The sequence below is a fragment of the Hippichthys cyanospilos genome, chromosome 19 (genome assembly GCF_059441005.1).
Source record: "Hippichthys cyanospilos isolate Australia breed blue-spotted pipefish chromosome 19, RoL_Hcya_1.0, whole genome shotgun sequence".
NCBI classification, from domain to species: Eukaryota; Metazoa; Chordata; class Actinopteri; order Syngnathiformes; family Syngnathidae; genus Hippichthys; species Hippichthys cyanospilos.
Window position 1 is genome coordinate 7,030,988 of NC_142387.1, and position 21,089 is coordinate 7,052,076.

At 37.8% G+C, this 21,089-nt stretch overlaps 3 protein-coding genes across 5 annotated transcripts in view; 1 reads left to right on the forward strand and 2 right to left on the reverse strand.

Annotated features, from left to right (window-relative positions):
- Positions 1–3,021, reverse strand: part of arhgap29a (Rho GTPase activating protein 29a) — a 30,502-nt gene extending 27,481 nt beyond the window's left edge. For both annotated transcript variants that reach the window (XM_088402446.1, XM_088402445.1), the window contains exons 1-2: positions 2,798–3,021; positions 1,627–2,010 (exon numbers count right to left, since the gene is read on the reverse strand). In XM_088402446.1, the coding sequence (XP_088258572.1) occupies positions 1,627–1,915 (289 nt within the window). In that variant the 5' untranslated portion in view covers positions 1,916–2,010; positions 2,798–3,021. The remainder of the gene's footprint in view (positions 1–1,626; positions 2,011–2,797) is intronic.
- Positions 3,022–3,602: 581 nt separating this feature from the next.
- Positions 3,603–9,565, reverse strand: map3k8 (mitogen-activated protein kinase kinase kinase 8). 2 transcript variants are annotated; one of them, XM_088402483.1, is made up of 8 exons: positions 9,473–9,565; positions 8,634–9,021; positions 8,336–8,506; positions 6,862–7,123; positions 5,558–5,664; positions 4,932–5,084; positions 4,347–4,593; positions 3,603–4,259 (listed from the first exon to the last, which is right to left on the reverse strand). In XM_088402483.1, exons 2-8 carry the CDS (start codon positions 8,973–8,975, stop codon positions 4,135–4,137), a joined length of 1,407 nt encoding a protein of 468 aa, XP_088258609.1. In that variant the 5' UTR covers positions 8,976–9,021; positions 9,473–9,565; the 3' UTR covers positions 3,603–4,134. The 2 variants fall into 2 exon arrangements, with proteins under 2 accessions (XP_088258609.1, XP_088258610.1); XM_088402484.1 differs by having other exon boundaries at positions 8,634–9,002; positions 9,473–9,562.
- Positions 9,566–9,989: 424 nt separating this feature from the next.
- mtpap (mitochondrial poly(A) polymerase) lies at positions 9,990–20,428 on the forward strand. The gene is made up of 9 exons (XM_088402481.1): positions 9,990–10,140; positions 10,493–10,659; positions 10,736–10,963; positions 11,058–11,282; positions 11,497–11,708; positions 13,854–14,080; positions 16,229–16,321; positions 16,431–16,504; positions 19,810–20,428. Exons 1-9 carry the CDS (start codon positions 9,990–9,992, stop codon positions 20,134–20,136), a joined length of 1,704 nt encoding a protein of 567 aa, XP_088258607.1. The 3' UTR covers positions 20,137–20,428.
- The last annotated feature ends 661 nt before the right edge of the window (positions 20,429–21,089 follow it).

Here is a 21,089-nt window from a genome sequence, read left to right on the forward strand (position 1 = left end):
TTTATTTTTTTCTAGCACTATGGTAATTAAGAATTGATTACTGAAAATGATTGATTTGGAGTCATTGAGAGCACAGCGCATCCAAAAATAACTTGTTCAGCAACCCCTACTTCACGGTAAGTATATTTTGGCACGAGCGAGGATCATGAACCGGTTTCTTTGTCATTTTGTTTGACTAAGTCGTCTCTGAAAGTGGAGAGGCGCCTGTTACTCCGTCGGGGCAGCTCATCAGCCTTCTGACCCTTTATTCAATCAAAAAAGCTCATGAGTCATTTCTGCAAAGTTCAAATACCTTTGCATTCTGCAAATGCAGCATGTGGTTTTGCAAATATGAGCATATAATACGAACCAAACATTTTCTCACCAAGCACAATTCTACACACATACACACAAATAAAATACAATGCAAACGCTTCAGCATAAATATTAGCATAAGAAACAAGAAAATATTGTTATGTTTTGTTTTTCAGTTTGCAGTGGCATTGCATTTTATACTTTAAAACCGAATATTTGGGTTCATTTGACCCATTTTTTAAAGGTTACTTTGTTTGGCGTAAAACAAACCAAAACGATGTCAAATCGGTTTCTAATTTAACATCAAATTATTCAATGGTTATTTTTGATAATCAATTACTAATTGGGATACCTGGAATTTCAGCTTCTCATCTGTATATGTTAGTAGATTTCTGTAATCATCCATTAAAGCTGACAGTTTGTCTAAAATACAACTTTTGTTTTTTTGGGAAACAATGTTTGACATTTTTGAACATTTTCTGGCATGTTACAGAAATCAACTGAATAAACTGTTCATTTGTGTCCATTTTAAATAATTACCTGTTTTTGATTAGATGCATGGCAGTTAAAATGTGTGGTTTTTTTTATTGTATTGTTTTTAATTTGATTGATAATTAATCCAAAATACATTTTTAATCTGTTTTTAGGAGTCCAGGTATTCAGTCACAGTTAAGTTGTTATAAACATATATTCTTTTTCTTCAATTAAGTGTTTAGCTAAAGGTAGGTCTAAAAATGCCCTGTACTACATGAATTAAGCAATAAAGTAGCTGATTACCTTGATATTTAAGTACCTAGAGTAAATGATGACTTTAGGTAATTTGGTATGAGTAATCACTTACTTTGGGAAATAAACACCTAGTAATCAATTACTTTATGTAGTTAATGCCAAAGTAATCGATGACTTTAGTTCTAAAGTCATCGATTCCTTGAGAGTACTTTAATACCTCAGATATATATATATATATATATATATATATATATATATATATATATATATATATATATATATATATACACAAACATGTGACACTATATTCATTATGCTATGTCAGCAACACACTTCAACAGTAAGAGAGCAATAACCTCATACTAAAAGAGAGATAAGGCTAGTTGAGTGGCCATGCAGCCAAGGCCACAACAGGACAAAATTGTCGAACGGGTGTGTGCATTATGATGAAAACGACACAACATTTGAAAGCAACCTTTCGGAGTAAAATATCAGTAAAAAGGTGAATTTTAAAAAAATCCATGCAGGGCATACTTTGTGAAGCACCTGTAGTAAAATTTACTAAAAAGAAACATTGATTATTGACATTATTTCCCAACATACCTGTGGAGACAAAAACTCCCCTGAACTGGATCAACATATCAGCAAATTTGCGTACATCGCTGACTGTTTGCATGATGTAGTTTGGGTCTGAAGAGAGGCTTTCAAAGTTGGGTGAATGCATCGGACGGCCCTTGGAGACGTTGTCCGACACAGAGCCCAAAGCGACAGTGTTCAAGCTGGTGCTGGAAAATCGAGATATGCCCAGAGGAAGTTTGGTTCCTCCTCCGCTGCTGCCACCTCCACCTGCTGATCCTCCGCTGGTACTCTGGCGCAGCATTGCTGCAAGCATGCTTTCTTGGCCCTGGGGCCTTTAATCCTGTGTACCTATGGTTTGACTCCGGCTTCAAATGCAACACCACAGACCTGCCATAAAGATGAAGGAGGCTGCAAAGCAAAAGTCAACAAGACTTACTATTAAAGACTGATAGGGATTTTGTTTTTGCAATGTATTTTGCTGATTAAAAAAAAACCTGCATGGTATCAAAAAGATTTTTATTCGGCAACAGGAATCCAATCTGCAATAGTTCAAAAGTGCTGCTCGAAGGGTGATGTTGGTTATTTAACACAATTACAAAACAATGCAGACATGGAGCCTACGACTTTAAAGCGCTCATGTACTGGCTTTACAATTCAATAGAAGACAAGAAAGACAAAAGTGCTGCCAGTCGTGCTTCTGACATTACTGAGTAAAAGTATTGTATTCCAACTTCATAAAAATATTGTTAAAGTAGAGGTCTCTAACAATAAATAATATTTTAATAAATTAATTATTTAATAATAATTTAATAAAGAGCAGCTCCACTGTTTGATCTCTTTGAAATTTTGAAAATGTATCTTTAAGACGTGTTAATTTTTTTTACAAGTTACATTTTGCAAGTTAACTTTCACAACGTTAAATGATTTGCCAAATAACTAACATACACTAACAATGCAAGGTACACTGCCAAATTATTTCTGTTGCATTAGTCCTACTGATTGGTTCAAACTTCACTAATTCGAATTAAACATGATCGTTCCTGTAAACAATTCGAAAAAGTGCTCGTTTTTAGACAGCCTGTCAGCGCGTAAATGCAGTGGGTTAACATCAATGCGACGCGCAGTGTACATTTGCAAAACAATACTAGAAGTCTATGAATGAAATACACAAAGTTTATTAAACATGCATACGAACCCAAGGCAGGGTCCACAATCGCATCTGAGAAGTTCCAGGCGCGAAAATGGCCCAAGAAGATTAGTAATGAATAAAACAAAATATAGTCCACAGGAAGTAAAAGTGTTCTTGTGTATCCCAGTCGGGCCCTTATTCGAATCAAACTTCGGTCACTTGTTTCCTTTTACGAGTGATGGTAACTTTACCGCCTATGAATGTGACTGTGTTATGTGTGCGCGCGCTTCTCCTTTAACAACAGGTGCTCAGGTTTTAATAGTCAAGATTGTTGTAACAACAAAGACAACATCCGGCTGTGATTTTCACAATATAACTTAGTGTTTATAGTTTTCCGTTTTTTGACGAGGCCAGTTTGAAAATTAATTGTCATTGTACCCCAATTTATTTGGCACTGCAATGCTCTACAATTATTTTTCGTAGTACAGACAGTGAATTAAAGGCCTAAATTTAAAATATTAGCGCGTAGACTTCAAGGTACTTAAACAAAGTAATGTATTTGACTTGACTGCCATCTAACGGTGAAAGTAGAAACCAACAGCATTCATACACCGTTTTAGTTCGTCGTGTCATTTGTTTTCGGGTATATTAAAAGTCTCGATTACGTTTTTTAGTCACGTTCTCCAAGTCAAATTCTTTCATTGTAGGTTCTCTGGGTATGCTTTTCAAAACTGCGCTGTTATATGACTTTCATAGAGGTATTTGCTACCCAAATAAACCTGTCTCTCGCTTGCCTGGTTTATTAAATGAATCAAAAGCTTAATGAGAAAATGAATTGATGATTATGAAAGAATAAATGAAGGCCAATGAATATCTTGAAAATTTCAATTTAATATACCAAAAAAACACAGAATTGCTCATCTCTCAGGATGTACACTACACACATTGGGTATCACATGATTGTTATTTATATTCCACAGGAATTAAAATGAGGAAGTTCATGAAGAACTGAATGAGTCACAACTCCAGAGTGTGCACATAGCTTGAAGAGAAGATTACAGGCAGAATATGAGGCATAAACATTTAAGAAATGACACATCATAAAATTAAAACTTACTAAATGATAGCAACAATTCATGCACATAGATATGACTGCGCCTCGTCCAACTACTGCCCTGCAGTGCTGCGAGTCACATAAGCAAACTCCATCTTGAAGGATTAGCTAATTAGTCATTGTGAGCCTTATAAACAGGTCATCAGTGAGCGGTGTCCCCTGTAGCAGTCTATTGCTCCGCAATCAGCACTGGTCCGCAACAGTGAAGCCGGACAATTACAGAAGATTTCTTGTGTATTATTAGCTGGCCTTAACGAAATGTCATCCAACTGTGCCAATGCCGGAAATTTTAGCCATATTCTGAAGTGGGAGGCCCTGTCACCAGAGGGCAATATCCAGACAAAGCCCCTAGGTCGAGGTATAAGGAGCCATTTCTTTTCAGGGGGGCGGAGACTTCAGCATAGAGTGAAGAGTCTGTCGGAAAAAGATAAAAATCCAAATAAATCAGCATTTCATTGTTTTGGTTTGCCGAATGAAGTCACGTGCTAGCATTCACTGTACCTTGTGTGGCATCGTCTTGCTCGTTTTGCTGGAACAGCATGGCGTGGTTGGCCTCCTCCAGAGCCGAATCGAGACTCCAGCACCTTGGTTGGTCCTCTTTGGGCGGGTTGATGGCCTCCTCCTTTAATAGCTCGGATGCTGAGCTCCTAAGCTTAGGGTTCTTCTCCAGAGCTCGTTCCAGAAAAGACCGCATGGGCAGGCTGCAGTTTTCGCCTATGTCCTCTAGGGGGGGTGCTTGCTTGTGGATCTAGTGTAGGGGAAAAAGTAGTTAAAAACAGTCAGTACTTGCAATTGGTCCCGTAAACAGCAAAGCAATGACCCAGATTTTGTTGTTACTGAGTGACTTATAATTTTCTCAACCAGTTAAAATGGAGGTGATACGATAAATAGGCACTTCACTGAACCACATGACTTCCTTTTTTTCTGCCATTGGTTTCAAGAGGAAGTGAGTAACTGAGTCACACTTTAAAGATCTGATAATTTCTTTGAAAATGACCATGATGAACGGAAAACAGATGTGAGCCTCAAATTCCACTCGGACGACATTGAGACATTCCTTGAGACGTGTCTTTGAAAAATACGTACAATGTAGAGGTAGGATGGGTAGGCGGTGCGTGGATATCTTCGAACCCACGGGGGGTTGCCAGTCTGCATGTGAATGATGGTGGTTCCCAGGCTGTAGACATCAGTTTTGGTATCGTGTCCACGGCACAAAACCAGCTCTGGGCTCATGTACATCTGAACAAAATAAGTTTATCATCATTTAAAAGACACCAGCACATGATTCAAACTGCAGAGCACAAAAGAAGAAAAAACAACAACAATTTTTCGTCTTTCAAACAACAAACAGGAAAACAAGCTTGCAGTGCATAGTGAGTATTTTCCTGTGGTAACATATGAGTGAACTTTTAAACCCACACAGGGTGCGTCAAAGTAATCGTGTGTGGAAAGTAAACACAGTAGCAGCTTTTCTCTCTGTGTTGGAAATTCCAGCTGGCAGTGTAATTTTGGCTTGAACAGAAAAGTGTGTCTGCAAGCATTCTGTTTCATATTATGTCAACTGGGAACCAGCTTTGGGACTTTCCACCAAGAAAAGCTGCACAGAGAACATGACCTTTGCATGCAATCACAGGTGGCTCAAGCCAATGGACAACAGAATGCAAAGTTGGAATTTTGTCACATGACTGCATTACACCAACTTATTTTCTTACCTCGGTTCCTCTCAGATCCCTTGGAATATAGAGGTCCTCTGTCATTTGCACGGTTAGGCCAAAGTCCACCAGGACAGCTTTGTCTGACATCAGGACAATGTTACTTGCTAAAGAGAAAAGAGATAAACGCTTGTGACACGTGCCCTCAAGGCCAGCAGTACCAATACATTCCACAGTGCATTTCTTATATAGTGTTAATGGTTAACTAAATAAAAAGTAATACTTCCTACATGACTGTGTTGATTCTTCAAAGGACAATAGGATGAGCAGAACACAATGTAGCTTTTTTTCCCATTCCTACATTAAACAACTGTACAATTTTTTTAAATTGGTGTTGCTCCATTTTGTTTACGATTTGATTACTAGTTGGGTCCCTAACATTAGAAAATCCGGAAACATTTTGATAATTGCTTTCCGAAGTACTGTATAACCAAATGTTTGCAAATGTTTTATTTTGATTCAAGACAAAGATCATTAGTCTGCTTTCATAAAGGACTAAAATCTGAAATCTGACAATATTTCCAGTCGAGAGCATTTGGGCAATGTAAGGTCAAACACTTTAGATGGAAGCCAAAAAGCTAGTGATCTTAAATAGGGTTCGTGTTCACGATCTTTCCAGTCAATGGCATTCAAAGTTGTAAATGATTAATCGATTACTATGATAATCGTTGTCAATTAATCATGCATTGAATTTTTCAATGTAACCCTAACCCTTTCACACAAGTGTAAACAAAAGTTAACCACTGTTATTGTTTCATACAGTGTGCAGCCTTAAGGGTGTTTGACCTCAGAACTTTTTTTTTTAAGCACAAAAATAAAACTGAATGAATGAGTTACACATTTTCTAGGGAAGAAATACTCAGAGCAACAAAAACAAGACAAATTAATTATGTTACTCACATGCCTTGTGTGAAATGAGATTGCAAACAGGAAGTTCCGGAGAGTTAACATTTTTTAGACAAAAAGGCATTTGGGAATACTTTGCAGCTTGTTGCTTTAGCTAAAGCAACTCAATTTTTTTTTTTTTTTTTTACCTCTACAGCACTGTATCCTGGAAAAAGCCAGCATTCAAGTAATCTCAGTTTATAACAGGCAATTTCAGTTAGTCAGACCTTGCTGCCTTTAGATCACATAGAAATAGAAGTGTCGATCATTTTTGTGACCTTTTGAACTGATATCGTTAATATCAGAGGTGTTCACAATCAGTAGATTTCCTTGATATAACCTTGTATTGCATCCATTCCTGAACTATTATTATTGTATATTTCGCAGATTGAGCAACCGATCCGTTTTTTTGCTCTTACGTTTGATGTCGTGATGGATAACATTGTGTGAGTGCAGATACTCCAGGGCCCGAAGAATATGCTTGGTCACCCAGATAATCTCAAACTCTCTCATCGGTCCGCAGCTGTCTATCTTCTCCAGGACCGACCCGCCCTCGCCAGCCTCCATGAAGAGATGCACGTTCTGTTCCCACAGCAATGCCCCGTAGAGTTCGGCGATGTTTTCATGGCAGAAGCGAGCCTGGAACTCTATTTCAGCCGCTTGGAAATTCTCCATGGGAATCTGCGAAAAAAATCATATATCATATCATATTTGTATGTTTTATTGATTATTTATAATTGAATTGTCAAAAGAGAGAGTAAAAAAACAATTGAACAAGGTGCAGGTACTACATGGGAGTAGAATATAAACAAAATGGCATTTGGGTCGTCTATGGTATGTCAGTGGTTCTCAACCTTTTCTTAGTGATGTAGCCCTTGTGATTTTTATTTATTTTCAGCCAAATACCGCCTAACCAGCCCAGATGATATTTGGGTGAAAATATAAGACTTCAAACAGAGTGTTGTTCCACTCGTGCCTGATTAAAAAAAAAAAAAAAAGAACTACATTTGAAGTTCATATTTCTTTCAGAATCTCCAAAAGATAGTTTGTGTAACAATGATTTGATATAAAAAAAAAATTGCAAACTAATGTAGTCCAATCCATATAAAATTGATCCAACTAAAGACATAGAACATTTTGCAAAGGAGTCCCTACAACCTAGTAAAACAATGAGTTGCTTTGTGTTCTAGTTTATTTGATATTGAAAATAAAAGGACCTCCTTGAAAACGAGATGGTTCATCTCAGGGTCTTTATCCTCACAATAAACGGAACTTAACTATTCCTGTCACTGCATAGAAAGAGTATTAAATCAGACGTGCTGATAATTGCTAAAATCTCACGTGCCCCTGAAGGGCCTTCAAGTAGTCCCAGTGTTACTCATACCCACATTTGTAAACAGCTATTTAGTAATGAATTACAGTAATATTTGTTTTGTTTATACAGTATGTGTACTACAGCAGCCATAAAAATCATACTGAAATTGTGACTGTATTGACAAACAGTCAGGTGATTGCTGGGAAGTCAGTTTTATTGGCTGTGTGTGTTCACATTAGAGTACACTAAGTCAACAGGTTTATCAGAATAGGAAAGCCCAGGTTGTAAAAATATTTCCGTGTGAGGTGACTGGATACATGTGGGCACATGAGTGAGTATAACAATAAAAGTTCAATTATTTTCATACTGTGTCACAAAATCTCAACACAATTTGTGTAATTCATTTCATTAATTCCATTTGTGCAACTTCCACTGCTCATTTTGCAGTATTGCTATTTTTCAAAAAGATCTGTTCCTCTTTTGCTTTAAGAGAATGCATACCATGTTGACACTAGGTTTTTGTGTGTGTGTGTGTGTGTGTGTGTGGGGGGGGGGGGGGGGGGGGATACAGGACATACCAGTTTGCAAGCCATTCTCTTCCGGGTTGTAATGTCCTGAGCTAAGTGAACTTTCCCAAAGGAGCCCTTAGGCACGAGGTCAGAACCAAGATTCTTGTAGGTCAATTGCCAGGGAAATAGGAGCACATCCTTGTTGATCTTATAGCGTCCATTCTTTACAACCATATCTTTCTGCAAATAAAGCATATATAATTACTTTTAAATGGGGGGTATCTGTTTGTCTTCACACATCACTGGAGCCATTTATTGTAATATCAGGCAATGTTGCAATTTGATAGCAGGACAAAAATACACTTACTTTATTTAGTAGGACTCCCATCTCCTCAGTCAGGTGCTGGAGTGATGCTGCTTTCATGTTGGAAAGCAAGTTTACAAAAGACAGGAGGTCTGTCACTGTCCCGTGCCGGACACTTTCAGTCCCATCAGTGTAGCTCTCCTGCGACTCCCGAATCACAAATGTTCCCATCTCTTCAGTCCCATCCATTGTAACTGGAGATAAACTTTCACCTTCAGACAACAAGCCACCTCCCCCTTCTTCTTCTTCCTCAAGCTGATAGAGTGTCTCTGCAGCGTTGATGATGTCCTCAATATTCATATGCGCCAACAACAGTTCTATGTGGTTGTCATTGTTGTACTCCATTTTGTTGGCGTGGATTAGTCCCACTTGCTGTTACATATACACCATTCTGTGTTAAATACAGTAGATCAATTGATACCTAAAGTATTACAGTACTTGATAAAGCACCAAAATGTAAAAAAAAAGACGAATGAACTGCACGGCTTGGTAATACGTCACATCACCACACACTTCAGAATTTACCGAGTCAAGGAAGCAACTTAAGCATGAAATATCTCCAATAACAATGGCAAAAAATACATTATAATTTACATGAAATGTCTGATATGTATTTGAAAAATGAATGCCAAAAATTATTGCATCAAAACATACTTGCGTTTCAAATACGCTGCAAATTCCGTTACGTCGGCGAATACGGTGCAGGTGACTGACGTACGTTCATTTTGATTTAAATATCATCTTCCGTCACAAAACAAACCTTTAGGTTTTAACAATTGCCAAGAGCATATTGTTATTACGTAAAATCACACACAATATGAAAAAAGAGACGGTGGCATTACCTGTTGGTAAAAGAGCGACTTTTCTCCATACGTGCGTCAGTGTCGTCCAGTCCAGGGACTGGCTGCGGCTGCTGTTTGCCAATCTGCAGCGAGAGAGGAACTACACAGTGGAAACAAGTACGTACGTCAGCGCACGCCCTTGAGTACGCCTACTTTGGGTTTTGTTTTCCTTTTTCCTTCTGTTTCCTTCCAATCCGAAAAGCGAGCATTTGATTTATTTATAATATAGTAACTATTTAATCTAATCAGGTAAAGTTAAATACGTTACTGGGGAGTACAGAGTTACATATACGTTTACTTTTGTCACACTAGTACAAAGTGAAGTTTCAACTAATGAATAAAAACATTAGTTTACAATTACATGTACTTCTAATACTATAAAAAATAATGCGATAGAAAATAGAATAAAAGAAATTATGCATAATTCCGTAAACCCAATGGCAAATTAAATATGGTTCCTCTCGTCTGCCGTAGTAGGTCAACGCAGAATACAGCGCATGCGTCCTACCAAACAGCAATGGCGTCCTCCATTGCTGCGCACAGGTTACATATGAGTGGAAAGAGCAATTTTGTGAAATGTCTTCAAAAGGTGGACAGATTTTTACGCAGAAGAGTTGGAACGACAGCATTTCCAGCCCCTGTCGACGTACCAACAAATGAGGAAACCAGTCAGTAGAGTTAACGTTCCATCATCTAGCAAATAGAACTGTATTGGAAAAAAAATTGCAGTACCCGGTAAAAGCATGCTACTGTAATAAACGAATCATAACTAATGTTGGGGAAGAATATATTGTCTTTTCATTAATAATGCATGCCTCGTTGTGTGGATGCAATTGTAAGCATGTACGCTCCCAAAAATAATCTTTAAAATGGGAATGGCAAACGCCTTTGAAACTTTCAAAATTCACTATAGTCGTCTGCTTTCGTTTTCTGAAAGAATAGCCTCACACAAAAAGCAAAAGTGCATATGCATTTTGGGCGCAAAGCTTTAGGTGAATACTTGCTTTTTTTTCTTGACAGGTGTAAATAATGGACGTCTGTCGTTTTACGCTGTCCAAGCCCAAAGACAAGAGCAGGCAGAACGCTCTGTTCTCATCAACTGCCCTCACAAAACCAACGAGAAAAAGATCCTCAAGTTTTTATCAAGCCACGGTGATATTAAAAATTACTTCACTTATGAAAGCTATGTAAGTAAAATCCTCATTGTTGCGACAATCTCACCGAGGTCCAAAATTAACTGTTTTTGATTTTTTTTCCCCCTAGGGTGTGTATGCAGTGGTAGAGTTTGCTTCCAAAGACAGTGTTTCCTCATTACTCGATGGAGCTAGTGTTCCCACTAACAACCACGAGTCTATGGTTCCTTATAAATCAAGATTATTGACACTGAGAGGTCTGACAGAAGTAACCAACCAGCAGTCCAGTAAAAAGCACCACCCGCAATCTACCATCCCCATAAACGAGATAGTTCAGAGACTTTCTCAAGAGGAGAGTGTTAGTACTACATTTGTTTGATTCTATTTGTAATACATTTCTCAAACATTAGCAAAATGAAAATATGTTTACCCATCTCTAACTTTCCCCTCAGATAGACCAACAAATAGTCTCCTTGACTGAAGCGTACCAGATAACTGAGGAAAACAGTCGACTGCGATTCCTTGTCTGCTCTCTGCTCAAAGACATTGCTGCCGCTTATTTTCCAGAATGCTCCATTAAACCATTTGGATCATCAGTAAATGGCTTTGGAAAGCTGGGATGTGATTTGGATATGTTTCTGGACCTAGATGCCATTAGTGGAAAGGATTTAAAAGTGGTAAGGAAAAAAAGGGCAATGATCACAAACCACTTATCATAGTAGAAGTTATTTGTTGATCTATATCATGTTTTACATTTCACTGTAAATAATAGTGTACTTTTTTATTTAAATATTTTATAAGGGAGTGGAATTTAAAAAAAAAAAGTGGTCAGTCCAGGTATACCTATTTTGTACCGTTTGAATCTGATGAAACATCTCTTTTATTGTGTAGCCCAAATCCGGTTTGGTCTTGGAGTACCAAATGAAACGGTCCACTTCAGAACGCGGAGTGACGCAGAGCATCCTGTCTGTCATTGGTGAATGCGTGGACCAGTTCGGGCCTGGCTGTGTTGGTGTGCAGAAAATTTTGAATGCCCGATGCCCCTTGGTCCGTTTCGCCCATCAGCCATCTGGTTTTCAATGTGACCTCACTGCCAACAACAGGTATTCTACCTCTTCCATTTTTCAGAAGCAGCCCCCGCATTCATAGTTTAGATATCTTTCTGTGATAGTCTAACCACCATAAAAGGAGGTAGTGAAGGGGGGTCATCCAGTGCTTACGTAACTGAAATTACGTTTGTGTTTATCTTTCCATTCACTCATTAGATCGTTAACATCACACTCTTTATGTGACACATGTTTAATGCCCACGCAAACAAGTACATGTAAGCTAAAACCGAGAAAGCGGATGTGTAGTTTCTTAGGAGGGACGTGTTAGTCGCCTGCTGTGGGTGGATTAAAAGAGCAAGGGGTGAGCGTGGGACTTTTCTCAACTCTTGCTCAAATAATTTTGGGCCATTGCAATTTCCTGTTTGTGCTGTGGTGACTATGCTCATGCAAGTCAATGTCTCAACAGGAAGAAAAGAGTTCCAGAAAGGTATAACACATTTAAGTTATTATGACCAAAAAAGACTGGTGTGTAGTGATTTGGACCAGTGTTTCTAAATTATTTTTCAATTATGTACCCTGTGCAAATTATTTGTACATACAGTATATCTAGGTGCCCACAACCATTTTTTAAACTACATTTGTTGTGGTATTGCTAGTTGTATTTTTTCAGCAACTCAAAAGTTAGATAACCTTCTGGAAAATTGCGGCACCAATGACAATGCATAGCCAAATAAACCATAACAAATTAAAGGCATATAACGTTTTGCAAAGGAGTAAGTATGATACAATTAAGCAAGAAGTTGCTTCAGGTTCCAATTATTTTTTTCTTAATTTGAAAAATGTACTGTTGTCATCACGGCATTGGAAAGCAGTTAATTAGATTGTGCTGATACCTACAAAAACCTTGTTAACATCTTAGATACCCCTGAAGTGCCTTCACATACTGTACACTTAGGGATACGGGTACCCTTTTTTGAGCATCATATTATATAAGATTATTATTTATGGAAAAGATATATACTTTTATGTATTTATTTATTGAATATTTGTACACAAATTCCATCAGAATAAATAAAACTAGAAGAAAAAAAAACAGTACATAATAGTTGAGTACGATTTATATGTTTATGAAAAAAGAAGGATGAATGAATGAATGGAGCGGCATGGCTTGGTGATCGAGTGGTCGTCTCCCTGCTGAGAGGCTGTGGGTTCGATCCCCCAACCATCAAGACCAAGTGTCCTTGAGCAAGATACTGAACACCAGTTGCTCCTGATGCTACGTCATCAGTAGGTAAATGACTAGTTAGTGTAAAGCGCTTTGAGTACCCAAGGTAGAAAAGCACTATGTAAGGGAAAGTCCATTTACCATTTAATGAAGGATTGAATATTTTGTTTGATGTGTCTTTGTATTATTATACTTTTTAATCTCTTTTCAAACATAGCAATGGAGTCACACCTTTTCAATTTTATCACGATTCCATCAAATAACATATTTTATTAACACACATTCATGTTTGTTCTTGTCTTTTAATTTTTTTAAAGATACCTTTGCCTCTTAGCTTGTAAAAATAGTAGCTCTAGTCACTTTATATACAAAAAAGTCCCCCAAAAGTAATATCTAGGAACTATTTCATTTTATTATTGGTATTTTTTTAATAGTATCTTATGGTTAATTGGTATCACATTGACGAGAAGAACTACAAGTCATTATTTTTCCTACTTTATTTAAATACAAAACTTTCAGGTCCTTCATTATATGGGTGCAGTATTCTCAATTATTCCAAAAGATTCTGATGACTTCTAATGTCAACTACAATAGGTCATTGGTTATACCTGTACTATTTAGGAATGGTATGAATGCAAATTCCCTTTTAGCTCAAATTGTGACGGAGGAGGGTATGAATAATTGATTAACTGTATAGTTTAACATATCTAATATTATCATATGTCTTCCTTATAGTCAAAAGGTCAAATCTTTGCTCAGGTCCTCCTTATGCTTAATTACATAAATTATTTTAGAGTACTCATGTGAGGACAAACGTTGTAGAAAATGGATGGATTGAATGTTGGCTTAACATTCAAAGTACTTCTTACTTTGTATTTAATGCGCTTTGTTGCAAAAAACTCACTCAGAATGCAGCGTTTACAGTGAACGTTTACATTCTCATTGCATTTGGTCATGCTTCCGTTTGTCCACAGGGTGGCGATGAAGAGCTCCGAGCTGCTTTACCTTTATGGCCAACTGGACCCTCGGGTGCGTCACCTAGTGTTCGCTGTGCGATGTTGGGCCCGAGCACACGGAGTGACCAGCAGCATCCCTGGGGCCTGGCTCACCAACTTTTCCCTCACTGTCATGGTGTTGTTCTTCCTACAAGGTAGAAGCCCCTCTATCATCCCCACCCTGGATCACCTACGTGACCTTGCAGGTAAATTCCTTTCCTAGCTGAAAGAAAAAATTTCTGCAGGAAACATTTAAATATGGATTTCAATTTTGAAATTGAAATGTTGGCTGGCGCATGTCATCAAATATCTCAAGAGAGGTTTCATATAGATGCAGTTTTTTTTTTTGTTTTTTTTCTTTTTTGTTTGTTTTTTTTCCCCCTCTTTTGAAAGTGGCAACATATAAAAAGCGGGGCATCCGCTATGGTTTTTGACAAATGATTAAGCTTTGACAGAGGTGTGGCATTGTTTAATTGTTGATTGACATCGGTATTTATTGTCTTGCTACAGTCAAAAATGTTAAACAAATCATTTCTCCAAGGTGGTGTGTTTTAAATGCTTGTCGTGGCTTCACTTTCCTTGTCGCCATATAATTTATTGATCACGTTTCTATTAGTTGACTAAATGGATAATTGCGCCCTTGAAATGAACAAAATATGGACTTACAACCCCTGTCCTCATTGTCTACAATGACAATGACTCATTTAAAAAATAATAGTGTTTTAGTTTAGTTTTTTTCTGCATTTCCAACTTTATTATTGATTTTTTTTTAAATCCCAAACTAGCATGACATTGCTTACACATTTCTAAAACAATGTTCCTTGTGCTGAAAAGGGGAGAAAAAAAGGTCCTAACACATTTTTAAGACATCATCTTCAGAATAATAAATGCAGACAAACACAGACCTTATCCAGACTGTCAAATCCAGATGCAGTATAGCATTAACAACCTCATTCATTCTGAGAGGAAGAGCACATTCACCAAATGCATCCCCTCTTATGCGCTGTGTCTGTGAGTTTCCTCAATCACCCTATTTATTATCACCGCATCAAAAAATCTCCACATCTTGTTTCACACTTAACATTTTGTGTAAAAAAAAAAATAAAAAAGTACTTGTGAATGAATAATTACTACCATTTATACTAAATGTGCATTAACTGTTTGGTTGGAATTCTACTACTACTATTTTACACTGTAAGAAATGTTTAAATATTTGTTACTTGTACACATTTTTAAATGGATTAACAGTCCAAAAATAATTAGTCTCAATCTACTTTAAAATAAAGATAAAATGAATAATTTTCCAGCAGTATACAGTAGAATGCTTATCATTGGGATTACCTACAACTCCCCTCAAAATGCTTAATTTTTAAATGGGAAGTCAAGTCAAAAATGTTCTTGACAATGATATGTCTAATGCAGCATCATTACTCTTAAGCACGATGTTGTGATGACTATTCCATTTGTGAACTTTAAAAGGTTAGGCCACTTCCTATAGTCTTACATTGATACCACGATTCCTAGTAACCAACCATGGCTCACCTCTTTTCTGTATGTTTTCTTTTGTTGTTTGCAAACTGAGCCTTGATTTTTTTCATTACCTGAATCTCGGGACTCTGGACGGTGAAGCGGACGTGCTAACCATCCTTCACTGAGCCTCCCGCCGCAAAGAATATTGAAAAGAAAATGTTTGATCTGACTTCCCCTTTAATTCTGATAGTTATCTATTACATACACAATGCAAACAAAAACTATGCCTCAAACCAATGATCTTTCCCATTTGAAAATGTGACTGTAAAACAATGTGAAACAGAGTATTTGTAAGCATAATCGACAAAATTTCATTGTTACCAACGTGCACGTTTGACTAATATTGCACCACCTCTGTGTCAACTGAACCTTCTTCTTATTTCTTCCTCTCTCTCACCTTGGCTGCTTGATAATTGCCCTCCAAAAGCAATCAGACCAAAACCACCCCCTCCCAGCCCCCACACCACCACTGTCGCCACCACCAGCACCACCTGCTTCACTGCCTTTACCCCGTTTAGCAGAATCTCTATCACACAGAGTGCTTACAGGACAATAAAAGGCCCATCACTCTCTGGGAAGGTCGATGACCCAGCTTCCTTTGGATACACTTGCATGAACACATACCGACGCAGCATCAGCCGCATCATGGTGAAGGTGACTGCTAACAAGGGCATCACCGGACAGTCCAAAAGGGTGTGATCCATGCCCTCTTATATATTTTTTTCCTCACAAGCATCAACCCCATCCGTCTGTGCCTAATTTATAACCGTCAAAGGCATTTAAAGACGGCCATTTACCTTGTGTCCCCTCTTTCATCCCACAAGGTCCCGAGGACAAGAGCGTGATCGAGGGGAACGACTGTACATTTGTCAGCGACTTCGACAGGATCCAACTCCAGAGCAACACAGAAACACTCGGTGAGTGCGTGAGCCCAAAGGCCGGGTTGCATGGATATAGTTGATAGTTGATATAGTTTTTTCAGAATGCACCCTATGCTAACGTGACTTTTTTTCCTCTTTGTTTTAGAGAAGCTGCTATGTGAATTCTTTGAGTTCTATGCCTCATTTGCATTCACGAAGAAGTCCATCAATATCAGAAAGGTATGTATGTCTTATGTGCTGCCATCGAAGCTTGACAAAATATTAATTATCATTTGCTGCCTCAAACACTTAAGTCTAAAGTTTGGTAACTGTGACATATGCACGGCCTGGAGCACAAACGTGACAACTGTAATGCTGGTTTGCAGCAAGTTTAATGACAAAAAAGTATGCAAAAGCTGGAAAACATGTAAAGAATTAATGCCATTTAAATTTTAATATACGGCAGATCGCTTCTCTTTGTGAAGAATGGTGACCAATTCGTTCAAACCGCAAAATTCTGTGAATGATTGATACCTCCCTAAAAATATTAAAAGTAAAATAAAAAAAGAAAATACCCTACTGTGATTATCTACACAGTAAATTTCATAGAGTACATTTTTCTGTAAAAGACTATATTACATCCCAGTCCAAACAAACTTAAAATTGTTAAGTAAAATGTACACAGAAGAGTAGAAAATGTGTAAACACCAGTGCAAATGTTGCTGTTTAGACTGAAGCCAAAAACTGGATAATATTTTTAAGAGTAAAAATGTATTATAAAAATTTTTCCCAAAATGAAGTTCCTCTCCTTAATCAAATGCTTTTTATTTTGGCATCACGATGTCACCGGATGGCATCAAATTAATGATAATGAAAAATCCGCAAATTTGAACCGTGATTATCCAGTTTTTGTCTTTTATATTAACTTTTATATTAAATTTTATATTAACTTTTATATTAACTGAGCATCACTTTTTCCAAAGCAACCAATTTCGCTCACCTTTGGACAAATTAGTCTTCAGTTAACTCATTCACTACCATTGATGGCTATAGATGTCAAAGATCCATTTTTACTGGGCTGATGGTGAAAATTTAAAACTATCATTGTCAGTTATATAATAGAAAAATCCCGGAGTTAACCTAGCATGCCTTATTTTGGAATATGGGAAAATGCCATACCTGAAGAATATCAATGCAAGCACAGGGAGAGCATGCAAATTTGACGCATGAGAAAAATCAAAGCCAGCACCTCTCGACTGTGAGGCAAATATGCTCACAATAAACCGCAGTGCTATTTATTTGTAGAATTAAAGAAAAAAAAATCTGTCGTGCTAAAAAAAACAAGATGAAAAATATCTCTCACCGTATTTATAAATTAAATAAGTAATAGGTTCTCCTCGTGTTAAGAATCTAGCTCAACCCAGAAATCTTCACTCGGAATCCCTTCATTACATCCCTGGTGCTCGATTCTATCGAGATCTGTTGATAGTGAAGGCAGCCCGCTTGCATGGAGGCCTACCCAGATGACAGCTGCCCTTGTCTTGTCTGATTGATGCTGGCCCTGCGAGATCCGATGCCCTTGAGCCGAGATCAAATTTAGGGACTCTATCAGGCTGCAAAGCATTATTTACCTCCACCAAGGAGGTTGTGTTTTTACTGGCATTGACGAATCGCTTCATCTGTCAACGGGGTCACACTATGACAATAGCTGGCGTTTTGGCGTAGCGTAAATTGTAAATTGGAAACAAGCCAGCACTGTTTTTAATGCTAACGACAACAACGACAAAGTATTTGTGTTTTGTTAGGCCTGCAATCTTAACTTTCTTTACCCAGCCAAAACCATGGTACACTAAGACGCTTTTTTTTTTTTTTTTGTAAAACCGTGTATTATTCCTGCTTGCCTCAGCTCAGCCTTCTTTGGTTTATGGCATTTGTACAAAATCTTAATGCCCCTGTAGTGTCTGGTTCACAGTTCACTATTGGGACATACTGGAGCTTGTTGGCTGTCATTTGAAATGTTAAACAATCACATCAATGGAGAGGAATTGGAGTTTTTTTGCGCATGTGTGCAATTTTTAATAATAAATAAAACAGGAGCTCAAGAATTGCAAGAAAACATCAATGTTGAAATCATTGAACACTACTACAGGCGCAGCAACAAGGCAGGCGAGCTAGCTCGGCTAGCCATGAATCCTCAAAAGTTTTCATTTTTAATATCATACTTACTGAGTTGTTTGTGTCAGCAATTCCCAAATGGGGGTACACGTATCCCTGGGGGGTACGTGAAGGCACTTAAGATGTAAGATTTTAACAGTTTCTGCAAGTATCAGCAAATCTTATGTAATGCTTTTTGATGCTCAGATGAATATTTAACGTTTCTTTTCAAATTAAGAGATAAATATTTGGAATTTCATTTTGTTAAGTTTTATACCGATGTGCCTTGTGATTAGTGGTACAATCGTACAACAAACAAGCCAGTAGTAAAACAAGTGATCTTACATGATCTATCTTCTGCAGTTGCTACATTAAATAAAATACGCCTGGAGATACCACTAGAAAGATAATTCAAAAGTTTAATAAATCAGACACAAGAACACCTTGTTCATGTCACCTATCTTGCCATACGTGTTTTCAAACAACGAAAAAGGATGACTAGCTGATTAAATAGGTTCCATGCAGTGAAAAATGGGCTTAAAACGCAATCAAAGTCAGTCATTTAATGAACCACTTTTATATGGCTTGTTTTATATTTTATATCTGTGTAAAACCTTTTTGAACAGTGATGGTGCTTCTTGTAATTGAATCCAAAAGCTTTGCGTATCTGTTTTCAATTGACATTATGTGAAAAATGATCACCGCTGATTTGTTTCTGTATGACCTTGTGTCTTTCATTTATTCTCCGTTTACCCATGACCATGCATTAGTGTCATGCGGGCGGTGCATTATACTGCACTGTACAAGACACAGGGACTTTACCCATGCTTTGCGTTTTAATAAATTTATGATGAAGATGAAGGAGGACCCCGTGGTCATACAAAATGAGACTTTTGACACAACCGAGTAAGCTTTGCAGGTAGAAGATGGCCGTGACCTGCCCCTCTAGGCTTTCACTGCTGGAGGAACAGCTGTAAATCAGCTTTACCGTGCCACAATTTTCTGGTTGGCTCCTCTCCTTTGACAAACGGCTATGCCTGTCTGACTTCCCCCTCACCTCATATGGATGATTTGTTTGATGGGCGGAACCTATAGACGAAAGCCTCAGTCCATGTTTGAATCAGTTTCTAACACATGTTGTGCAAATTTCATATTTCCTTCTGAGTGTCGGTGTCCTCTAAAGCCATGTCCATATTTATTTCTTCCTTTCGCTATCCTGGGGAGAGTTGGTCCATTTGGCCCCTATGTGCCCCAGATACTGCTGTAAGGAGGCAAAAAGCATGACCAATGAGATAGATGGACCATTACATACAGTACATGCAGCAGTGATCACCAACATATTTTAACCCGCCAGCCCTTCCCTCCCTCCCTCCCTCCCTCCCTATCTCCAGGGCAAAGAGCAGAACAAACCCGAGGCATCCTCGCTGCACATCCAGAACCCGTTTGAAACAGCCCTGAATGTCAGCAAGAACGTCAACGGCACACAACTCGAACGATTTGTGGCTTTATGTCAGGAGAGCGCCTGGCTGCTCCACCAGAGCGACACCATTTCACCCAAAGGGGGCCGCAACCCCACTCCCTGGGGACTAGCCACCCTCCTTCTACCCTCACAGGTTGTGGGGGTCAAAAATGGAAAGAAGAGGAAAAGGGAGCCTGCTAGTGCGCGGATCAAGAGCTTGCTAGAATCCCTGAAAAATAAAAATCAGCCAAAGACCTAAGGACTCCTGACATCCTTGGAAAATAATGATATGACTCAAGGACACGTCCCAGCCACAATAAGGAAGAAATACCTTTTGTGGGATGTAGTTCTTGACATGAGCACTGGAGGGTGGTACTGAGACTTTAAAAATCCATAGAGGTGTCTGGAACCATGGGCAAGGCAAGTCTGATAAGCTGAACTCACTATTCTGTAGAAGCAAAATGTTTCAAAATGTTCATTTAATGTATAGCTTTGTTCAAGAATCATCATGCAAATATTGTAATAAAGCTGCGGACTACAAATTTGAACAACTATGATATGGAATGGTAAATACATTACTGTATATAATTTAGCATTTGTAAGTCAGTCAACCAGCAACAGGAGCAGGCAAAGATGTTTGTTCATCATACTGAAGGAACATGTGATTTATAGTGCACTCACTATACAACAACTTTGTGTTTGCAACAGTGCTTCTCAATTATATTTTGCAAAGCCACTCACCGCGCAAACTATAAATATGATCATTATTTATAAAATGGTATGTATACCTAAAACTTTTTTTTAATTGACAAAAGAAAAAGCAATATAAATAAACTTTCAACGATTGTTAGCTATTTATTTTTTTACAGCATTTATACAAGGTTCAGGTTAGTCTAAAACAGAAAAAAATAACTAAGTGCATCAAAGTGCCTCACATAAAAAAAAGATGCAAAGATGTAGTATATACTGCTTACTGTATAATACTTGTATCATATTATTGCTGCGCAATAAGATAAACATTTTAAATGTTCCTAACATTTTTTTTCAAAATGTGAAAATCTAATTTTGTTATTCCATCCTTTGTGCCACGGTAAAAACTTTGAATTTCATAAGCATATAAATTAATGTTTTGAACATTTTTGGATGTCTGAACAAGCATCATAAGAAGAAAAACACAATGACAGCAGATGCTGAAAATATTTGAATATAATT